The 11,262-nt window shown below is 40.8% G+C and overlaps 1 protein-coding gene across 1 annotated transcript in view; it reads right to left on the minus strand.

The window, feature by feature from the left end:
• Positions 1 to 8,575, minus strand: part of RAB21 (RAB21, member RAS oncogene family) — a 40,004-nt gene extending 31,429 nt beyond the window's left edge. Inside the window, exon 1 of the mRNA XM_077775198.1 lies at positions 8,332 to 8,575. Coding sequence (XP_077631324.1) covers positions 8,332 to 8,481 — 150 coding nt within the window. The 5' untranslated portion in view covers positions 8,482 to 8,575. The remainder of the gene's footprint in view (positions 1 to 8,331) is intronic.
• Positions 8,576 to 11,262: the final 2,687 nt, after the last annotated feature.

An 11,262-nucleotide genomic window follows, 5' to 3' on the forward strand; every position in this document is an offset into this window, starting at 1 on the left:
ACATCTACAATGTACCTAGATAAATCCACACAGGTAAAACTCAATTTATGTAAGAGATGTGCCCCTAAAAGTCTCCTTATAAATCTAATTATTTTAACTCAAATATCTAATATATTATCCAAGGATCCTCACTAAATCTTTTTTTTCTCCTTCATAATGAACTACTTAAGTCCCAATATATGGAAAATTCCTCGTGTAATATAAGTTGTCCCATGTTATATATATCCTAAGTTTTTAATATAGTACAGACATTTTCTTAAAAAACAAATATCTGTTTTAAAAGCAAATATAATTATTTTGGAAAATAAAGCTGAAAGATTTTATATAATATTGAGATGGAGTGCAAACTATTTGAAGGCTGACATTTGTCTTACCTTTTTTAATAACCACTTGTGTGAGGCATACTTAATTTGGGCAGACTACTCAGATGCCACTTATAGTTATACTTAATCTGGGGCAGTGGTTCTTAATTCTGTTACATGAAAGTGAGAGGGAGAAATGATCATGGGACTTCTTTGAGAATCTGAGGAGAGCTATGCGCTGATACACTCCCAAGAAAATCACTCACATACACATACCAAAAACAATTTCACACACTTAACCCAAGGGATTTCTAAAGGCCTGGTAACATCTCAGTGAAGAATCCCCAGACTAGAAGGGGGAGAGGAAAGTGGCATTATAGTATCAATTCAAAAGGTTCTAGAAATATAGGAAAAAGAAAAAATAGTATATACTGTGTGCCAAACACTATGCCGGGCTTTCTTATTTAATCTTGGTAACAACTGTGTGAAGTAGCTAATTAGCCCTATTTTACAGTTGTGAATCCAAGATTTAAAGAAATACAGTGACTCACTCAAGGTCAGACAACTCATTTGGGTGCTGCAGTGGGTAAAAGTCTGACTCCACAGTGCTTTTTCCATTGCACAAATCTGTTTACTCTAGAACATACACATTCCTAACCTGGCATTCCTCTATGTGGACACTAAGTGTTCCTGGATATCAACTCAACTCACAAAAATATTCTCAGGGTAGGCACAAAGTAATGAGAATCAGAGTAATGGCAGATATCCCACCTTATTCCTCCAAACCCTGAGTTACAGCACCACTACTTATAATTCCAATGACCTCATTTTGCAAACATTAGGGGTATTAACAAATCAACAATTTCATCAACTGAGGCATACATCTGTCATTTGTACCTGATACTTATTTACTGGACTTCTTATCCAAAAACATAGTGGATTTATTTTTTTTTAATTTGTATTTTAAAAGAATTTTAAAAATTATAGAAAATAATAAGAAAAACTATATCAGTCTTCTCATAACTTAATCAATTTTTTGTATTTGTTGTTATTAGGCTTTCTACTGTGCTTTCTTACTCACTGTGCTTTCTAACTGCTGGCAAAGTAACATACCTAAAGCAGCAAAGTAACTGAATTGTAGGCAAATACTTTCCTACAATTATCTTTTTAAGTTCAACATACCTTCATTAATAAGTGTATCTGTGAGTGTGTGTGTGTGTGTGTGTATAAAACTAAACACATTGTTTTTGCTACAGTCACTAACACTGTTTCAGACTTAAGTATTTAAAGTATCCATTACTACTTAAGTAATACACAAAAAGACTCAGGCAAATAATTTATAAAATTAGTCCTCTGTAGCAGGGCAATAAAAATTAGCTATCAGAAAACTAAGCTGGATTGCTACAATGGCAATCATCATCACAATATACAAATGTAACAAATTAACATGTTATATGTCTTAAATTTATACAATGTTGTAAGTCAAATGCATTTCAATTAAAAAAAAAAAGAAAGGGGCGCCTGGGTGGCTGGTTAAGTGTCCGACTTTCGCTTAGGTCATGATCTCGTGGTTCGTGGGTTCGAGCCCCGCGTCGGGCTCTGTGCTGACTGCCAGCTCAGAGCCTGCAGCCCGTATGAGAGTCTGTGACTCTCTCTCTCTCTGACCCTCCCCTGCTCACGCTGTCTCTCTCTCTCTCCCAGAAATAAATAAAACATTAAAAATTAAAAAAAAAAAGGAAGAAAGCTAAGCTGGCTGCTTGAATACTTCACTTTGTATTCCAAAGTGAATCCTTAGTTTCCAAAAAGTACAAGAATTATAATCAGTTTACATTCCAAGTAACTACTTTGAAAATGAGAGTCACAAAGTTACTTCTCAGGAGTGGCTCAAAACACAAAACAGAAAATGGCAATCAGACATGGAATACTTCTATATTAGAAACTTAAAGGGGGGCCTGGGTGGCTCAGTTGGTTAAGCGTCCGACTTTGGCTCAGGTCATGATCTCATGGTTCATGGGTTCAGCCCCATGTCGGGTTCTGTGCTGACAGCTAGCTCAGAGCCTGGAGCCTGTCTTCAGATTCTGTGTCTCCCTCTCTCTCCGACCCTCCCCAGCTCACGCTGTCTTTCTCTCTCTCTCTCTCTGAAATAAAAAAAACAGAAACTTAAAACCAAATTTCAGAAAAACTCTTTAAAGAAAAGAAAATCACCCACTCTCCTTAGCCTACATGTATCTACTAAAATGCCAAGAGGGGGTGGTGTGGAGATTTCAACTATTGTATTTTATAAAGATAACGTAGGGGTGCTTGGGTGGTTCAACCCATTAAGTGTATGACTCTGGATTTCAGTTCAGGTCAAGATCTCACTCTTGTGAGATCAAGGCCCACATCAGCCATTCAGCGTAAAGCCAGCTTAAGAATCTCTCTCTTCCCCACCTCCCCCCAAAGATAATGTAAATGATTGACTGTCTGACAATGGTGTGGCTTCCAGAACTACTTGGAAGATGTTTCAGACATTCAAAACACTAATCTTACAAGTAAGGAAACCAAGAGTCCTAGACCAGAGACTATAATGTCAAGTGTAAAAGCAACTGCCAGAATCTGAGAGCCAAGTTTCGCTCAGGATGTTAGTTAAGGTGCATGGGGGATAAAAGTAGTAGACTTTAAGAAAAAGTGTACACCATCACTATCTGTGGGACCTCAGAAATTTAATACAAAGCTTAGTTTCCTCACCTGCCAAACTATCAAGATACTATCTACCTAGCCAACCTTACAGCAGTGCTTTGCTAATCAAATGATAGCCACCTATCCTAGACTACACAGCAGATAGGTAGAATTCCAGTTAGAATTCTCAAAGGGAAGATGACTGATGGTTCAGATTATAAAAATGTTGCTTTTTATATAAAAGACTAGTGGAAAGTGACAGAAAACACTTAAATTGTATGATCTTAAAATACCTTCAGGGGTACCTGGGTGGCTGTCAGTTGAGCGTCCAACTTAGGGTCAGGTCATGATCTCACGGTCATGAGTTTGAGCCATGCATCAGGTTCTGTGCTGACAGCCTGTTTCAGCTGTCAGAGCCTGTTTCAGATTCTGTGTCTCTCTCTCTGCCCTCCCCCACTCATGTTCTGTCTCTCAAAAATAAGCATTAAAAAATTTAAAAAAAAAAACACTTTCAAATAAGGGTGGGAAATGGCATACACCTAAAGAAAAGGAAGTGATCACGCAAGAACACAGACACAAAGAGACATACCAAAGATAAAAGGTGGTTAACAATAAAATGGCACAAGCATTTAAGAATAAAATCAAGAAAGCTAAATAATGGTCAAAGTACCTTATTCTTTATATTCCCCAGCTATTACAATGTTAAACGTATAAAATGATCATTGACTTTAATTGCTTAGATCAATCACATAAGAGAGCTTGGGGATTCCATATAAGATCAAGTTTCCTGAGCTAGGTAAAAGATCTTGAGTTCTTAGAGAGCTCACCTACAAGATTATGTCATTTATTAGTAACCTAGGAGAAGCTCTGCAAAAAGGGAACAGTACTAAAACACCAAGGTATGGCCAATGTCACAGTATTCAAGAAAGAAGTTAATTTCCAGAGATGTAAATCCCAGACAAAACTCTAGAATGGACAATAAACAAATATATGGTAATAATAAATGTATATAAAAAATAACATATTTATACATAATGTATATACATAATCATATTATGTATAAAATTATAAGCAATTTTATACCTTACCTTTTTCACTGATTTACCATGAACAAAACCAACACAAATTAAGTCCCATCTATTCATTCAACAGCAAACACTTATTAAACACACATGTGCCAGGCACTGTGCTAGGAGGTTTACCTATGATGGCTCTCTAACCAACAAAAAAATCCTGTAAGTAAAGGGGCACCTGGCTGGCTTGTTCAGTAAGCATGTGACCCTTGACGTCGGGGTTGTAAGTTTGAGCCCCACGCTGGGTGGAGAGATTACTTAAATAAAATCTTAAAAAAAAAAAAAAAAAACCCTAAAGAAAACCTCCTATAAGTGAGATTCTCCCATATCACAGTTCAAGAGCCAGTTTACAAGCATTAGAATAACCTGTCAAGATCATAATGGCTTATGAAGTAAGAGCCAAAATACAAAACCAAGTCTAACTTCAAAGTCCTGTCCCTTTTTACCACATCATATGGTTTCCTAATGCAGAAACACAGTGTATCTTGTCTTCTGCAAGCATTTGACAAAACATCTCATGATATTCCCTGTGGGCAAGACTGATGTAACTAGGGCAAAAAGCTAGATTTATAATGCTGGAATAATATCTTCATTAAAGGCTTTGTACTCACTAGTTAGTAGCCCGTAACAGTAAATCTCAAGCTGTTTTCTGTTTCCATTATCATTAATATGGACAACACACCTCTAATAACTGTTTCTCACTCAAGGAGAAAGGCTATGTATGGCTCAAGCATAGTCTGAAAAAGCCCCATCCTAGAACTCTGCACAACTAAAGAAAAATACACCTCTGGCCACGCATCACTGGACTATAATAAGACCTGTAGCACAGCTTTGTACTTGGCCCTCTGTCTCCTCTTTTCAAAGTCTTTATTAATGACCTGATGAAATACTGAAGACGTTCTTAGCAAACCTTCAGGTGACAAAGTTAAAATGAGCAGCTAATCCAGATAGTAGGGAACATACATTCTTTTTCATTGCATGCCCAGAACTCAACCAAGTGCCTGACCCACAGGAGCTCAATCAATGATTCTTAAACTTAAAAACAAACTTTAGAAGGACATTAACAGGCTTTAACCACTGGAGTAAATTTATCAAAGCCTATTTTAATGTTCGAATACTTTTAGGACAAAAAAAAAAAACTATAAAATCAAAGAAAAAAGATTTTGAGGGATGTAAAGCCTTTTGGGGGGGGAGGAGAGCAATTAAGATTAAGACAGCAAGCCCAAAATTAATAAATGTAGCAGCGGTCCACAAGCTTATAGAATCCTTTCTATCTCAGTGTTGGAAAAGGATTCTCAATAGGGAAGGTGATAGCTTGAACTTTGCTAACTCAAAGCACACTTGGAATAATTTCTACAGCTCACAGAATCACATTTTAAGGAAAGAGGACAATGATTAAATAGCGAAATGATAAGGATGTCATAGGAGATTCCTTTAAAGGAACCAGAGCTGTTTACCCAAAAGACAAGACCAAAGGATATGATAGCTGTCTTCAACTATCAGAAGGGATGAGGACAGAATTGGAACTGGAAACTACAAGGAAAACAGATTTTGGTCTTATACACAGAAAAATTTATTGGAAATTAAAACTGTCCAAAAATGAAATGGGCCATCTCAGGACATACCAAGTTTTCCACTTTCTGTATCAGTTCACCTCACCTCCAAGATGTTCAGACAAAAGTGAACAATCACTTGACTGAAATATTAAACAAATGATTGGAAGAGTGAACCATAAACTACCTTAGGTTTTCCTCAGTTTCATAACTGTTTGAATATGACTGTAAGACACTGTACTTTGCAAAACACAAAGTATTCACAGATAGGTTTCTCTGCTGAGAAAAAGAGAGACTCTTCCTCTCATGTCTTCTAATCTTCTGATGCACAATCTCCTCTCCATTTGGCAATTAAAATGATATATGGTTGTGTTTTATAGGTTATAATTCTCTAAAAAAATTAAAATGAGATGAACTGATATGTAAGAGAAAGAGATTAAATACAACACTGCTTCCATATATTTTTATGCAATGAAATCCTCAATTTTACAATATAATCCTGACATTGTTTATGACAAGAGTCATATAAATATTAAAATCAGGACTGCTATGTTTTTGATACTGAAAATCTACCATCAGTTCATCCTCTCCAGTATAGTTGCAGTGGTCTCTAAGATTTAAAAATCTTTAGGCTGCTTTTAGCTTCAAGGATGTTTTTTAAATGAATAATGAAGGTGTAATTTTTGAGTTGAAGGACTAAATTATCTTAAAGGTGGAGGCTCAAGTATAATGATTTTCTCTTTTACCTTAGATTTGTAGCACAAAGGTAACCACTAAAGCAGTGGTTTATCACCTTCCAGAGGCAGTGTGACTTACTTGCTCAAAATCTGAAATCAGATCTGGGTTCAAATTTCATCTTGGGCACCGTGCATGACTTGTGGCAAAATGACTGCCAGCAAATTATTCAACTTAACCAAGCCTGTTTCTTTGCCTACAAAATGGGTCTAATAAAACTACCTCAAAGGCTGTTAGAAGAATTAAATGACAAGAAAAAAGTAAAATACTCAGCACAGTAAGAAATCACTAAATGTTAGCTTTGGTTATTACTTTACCTAAATAAATTTCTAAGTTCCAAATAATCATAGGTATTTACTTTACAAATTCCCTTGACTTTACTAGCAACACTCAACAGTAACAACTATTAAAACTGTGTTAAGTGCAAGGAGTTTCCTGCCATTCACTTTTTCAGATATTATGCTTTACATAAGAGGAGTAAAAACAGAAGTAAAAATAGAACGTGGGATCAGAGCATCTTTGTGGATTCTAGACTCAGTAGTTTAATAATAGCATCAAATATCAAATGCCACAACAATTATGACATTGTGTGTTCTATTAAATAGTGTCGATGTTCTTACACACTACACAATCACTAATGAAGGTCTATTGTGCAATTTGGGCCAGTAATAAAGTTGGAGGGCTTACAACAGACCAGGTTCTAAGTGATTTTATATTTGTCTTGACAACCTCATGAGCTAGATACTATTACTACGGCCATCTTAACAGATGAGGAAACTTAGGCACAGGCAGGTTAATTAACTTGCCCAAGATCACACTAAATAGATAATAGATCACAGCTAAATAGATGGAAGTGGAATATGAACCTAGACAACCAGGCTGAAAAGCACACTCAATTTATGGAGCGCCTGGGTGGCTCAGTCTGTTAAGCGTCCGACTTCAGCTCAGGTCATGATCTCACTGCTGGTGAGTTCCAGTCTCCCCGCCCCCAGCTCTGTGCTGACAGCTCAGAGCCTGGATGGAGCCTGTTTCCGATTCTGTGTCTCCCTCTCTCTGCCCCTCTCCTGCTCACACTCTGTCTCTTTCTCTAAAAAATAAATAAAGCATTAAAAAAAGAAAAGTACACTCGATTTTACTACCTGTAACTAAACTGATCAAGTCAGATTAGTTGATACTTTTAACACGTGCAAACTGACTTCTGTGGGAGAGGGACCAGATCACAACTGCCTCAAAGGACTGGCTTCACCCCCAATCTATGATTACGCTTAAAACTTTTCCTAACCTTAAGATGAACTGTAGAAGAAAGCCGGCCCTATGCTGCAAGCAAAGAAAATAAGTAGCAGCAGCAACGAAGCTGTTAGCCTGGGGACCAACTGTTGGCTAGTATTTGCATGACTTTTCCCTGTGCATGTGGGTCGACCGACCTCACAGAATGACTGCCTCTTAGGTCGGACCCACGAAGGCCAACAATGAAACTGCGTAACCCACGCCCGCAAGCGGTCATTTCAAAAAGCCTCCAAAAATGACTGTTTCGCCAATCAGCAGGTTACTCGAAGACAGGACAAAATGGAACTTGCGTAAACACTTAGTCATCAGTAAGCGTTGAAGTTACAAAGCACCTAGTTCGCAAAATAAAATCCGCAGCTAAGTTCCTAATTCCGAAAGAAAGAAAAAGGGCTGACAGTCGGTGACTGTAGGGTGAAGGCACCTAGGGCCCAAGCGGAAGTGAAATCAAAGGGGAAAACTAGCCATGCGATAGGGACTCCACAGTATGCGCAGCCACACGGGGGACTTTTCAGGGCCGTTCCTCTCCCTTCCCAACAGCCTGTCCTTACGTCTACAGGATGCCCCGACCCTGCGTGCCCCCGGGGCGAATTCAGAAAGGCATTCTGGCGGTGACAGGCCTGAGATTTGTGAGCCCAGATCCAGGGGACCATGGTAGCAAAGTCCTCACAGCCCCGGAGGGGTAGGGGCCCCAAGGCTCCACCTTCCGCTCCCTGGGGCCCGCACCTGCAGAGTGGTGATGTGCTTGTCGTTGAACTTGTTCTCGCAGTAACGCAGCACCAGCGACGTCTTCCCCACGCAGCCTTCCCCCAGCAGCACCACCTTGAATGAGTAGGCTCTGCCCGCCGCCGCCCCTCCGCTGCCGGCCGCAGCCATCCCGTTTCCCGGCCGCCCGAGCCCTAGAGCTGCGCCGAGCGCCCCACAGCCTCCGCAGCGCCTTCACAGCCGCGGCCGGCGCAGGCCCGTCCGCACCGACCCGCCAACCCCGGGCGCCGTCTCCGCTCTCGCCTCGGGGCGAAGCCTGGAAGGGCCGAGGGAAGTCTGAGGATGAAGGGGCCCCAGCCGCCACCACGTCAAGCACCCGAGAAAAGGCGAAGAGCACTCCCTCTCCGCCTCCCTCTAATGGCGTCTCCTTCCTCCTACGTCACACTTCGGGTCACGTGACCGCCGCGGCCGTGGGCGGCCCCTGGGACTCGGCCCAGGAAAACGTGCCTGGACGTGGGTGGGGTTTCTGGGGCCTCTTCCCGGGGTGGAATTGGCTGTGACTGGGGCTCCTCCGCGCAGTCTCCCGCAGAGTTAGCCTGTCTGCAGGTCCTCACCACTGTGCCGTTGGTGGGAGTCTACGGGATTAAGGAATAGATAATTTGAGATAAACCCAGCTCTGCCGGAATGTGGAAGGGCAGAACGTTATCGTTCTTGTTCAGGAGGCTAATGACCTCTCACCCCCGGGGTCGCTGGAAGCCAAATCTGCCAAGGTGCCCTTCAGTCTCTTGACATTTCTCGATGGGATCCCGAATCATAGCTATTGAACTTTTTTCAGCTCCGCAGGCCGTCAGATCTCCTCCTTATCTTTCAGGTCTCAGTTTAAACCGAAAAGGCGCGCCTGATCTCCCATCCTTCTCACTTTGTCCATCCCTCTCCTCCTCTCCCGGCCCCCCAGCCCCGCCCCCAAATTAGGTATTTCGTGTACAGACCTTCTTTAGTAGCCCTTCATGGAAATTACTTCGCTTGAGTATTTGTCTCTCGGTAGGCTGTAGATTTGTTAAGAACAAGAACTGTGTTAAGAGTGGCCCACCTTTGAATTTCTAACTCCTGTTCCAAGCACGTAATAGGAATTCTAGAAATATTTGGGAATGAATGAATGAATGAATGATACATCTTAAGCCAGTATATCTTGGCTTCCCAGTTTTTCTCTCTTCCATAAAGCTTCTGATGGTCCATGTTGATCCCACCTTGAGAGACCTGACTTATTTCATGATTGCTTACCTTTCCTGACCTGCCTCCCCTCTTCTTTATGAAATACGCTCTTCCAAGAAACCACAGAGGTGTTCTGAAATGTTGCAACTGGAAATCTAGTCACTCAGCCAAACATACTCTTTTTCATCAGACTTCTTTTCCACATCAAACATGATAGTCCTTTCCTTTAACAAATACTTGAAGGTGCTCACCACGTACCAGGCACTGTACTGAACATGATACAATGTCTCTACCATCAAGAGCTTACGTTTTAAGGGTGCTTGGCTGGCTCAGTCTGTTGGGAATGCATCTCTTGATCTCAGGGTTCTGGATTCAAGCCCCGTGTTGGGTGTAGACAGTGCTTAAAAATACAATCTTTTTTTTTTTTTAAAAGATTACATTTTAGCAGAGGAAGACAAAAACAGTCAATTACACAATGAATGCCTTCATCTTGATAAAGCAGTTCAGAGTATCTTGCAAAGGTATATCAGGACTCAAGTGGGTTTGCATGCTAGAGTAATGCATGCATTTGGTTAGGAGTAACCTAGGCTGGGGGAGGGGGGGATGGGCACGGAGAGGGGCACTTGTGGGGATGAGCACTGGGTGTTATATGGAAACCAACTTGACAATAAACTATTTGTAAAAATAAATAAATAAATATTTTAAAAAAATTTTTAAATAAAGAATCATCCCCGGGGGAGGGGGGGGAGTAACCTAGGCCAGAAGGAAAGATAGCTTTGCAAGTAGAGAGGACATTGTGTCCAACAGCTTTGGAGCATCTAAGGTTGAACAGCTGAAAATGTGATAAGAATTCAGAGAGGGAAAGAGCTCCAGATAGACCTGCAAGGAAGCCAGGGGCCAGCACTGGAAGAGCCTTTCAGCAATGAAGGGTTTTAATCAAGGGGCTGACATAATCAGATTTAATTTAAAAAAAAAAAAAATCACTCTAGGGCGCCTGGGTGGTTTAGTCAGTTAAGCGTCTGTCTTTCGCTTAGGTCATGATCTTGCGTTCGTGGGTTCGAGCCCCGCGTCGGGCTCTGTGCTGACTGCCGGCTCAGAGCCTGGAGCCTGTTCCGGAGTCTGTGACTCCCTCTCTCTCCGACTCTCCCCTGCTCACGCTGTCTCTCTCTGTCTCCTAGAAATAAATAAAACATTTTTAAAAAATTTAAAAAAATCACTCTGCCTGTAATTTGAAAAGTGGGTTGGAAAGGAAAACACTATAATCTGATGTGCTCTCCTCTGGGGGCTAGAACTGTGTCTTTCACATTTTTTAAATCTCCAGATCTTGGAATGTAGTGCCCCATTAACATTTATTAATTACAACAAGTGAACACATAACGCTAAGCCTATAGAATACTAGGTTTGGGAAATGCTTTTGGACATATGGGGCTTTATTAAATAGAATTGTCAAAACATTTTCCATTTAAAGCATCTAATGCAAGTAATTAACAATAAGAGGGGTGCCTGGCTGGCTCAGTTGGAAGAGCATGGAACTCTTGACCTCGGGTCATGAGTTCAAGCCCCATGTTGGGTGTAGAAATTACTTAAATATATAAAACTGGGGGGGGGGGAAGGACAATAGAAAGAAAAATAGTTATCCTCTCCTGTGAACTTGCTATAAACTAAACCATTTGTTCAGTTGTTCAACAACCTTTGCCAAGTGTCAGGCAAGATGTCTCTGCCTTCATGGACTTGCTTGTA

The sequence above is a fragment of the Crocuta crocuta genome, unplaced genomic scaffold (assembly GCF_008692635.1).
Source record: "Crocuta crocuta isolate KB4526 unplaced genomic scaffold, BGI_CrCroc_1.0 scaffold97, whole genome shotgun sequence".
Lineage (NCBI taxonomy): Eukaryota > Metazoa > Chordata > Mammalia > Carnivora > Hyaenidae > Crocuta > Crocuta crocuta.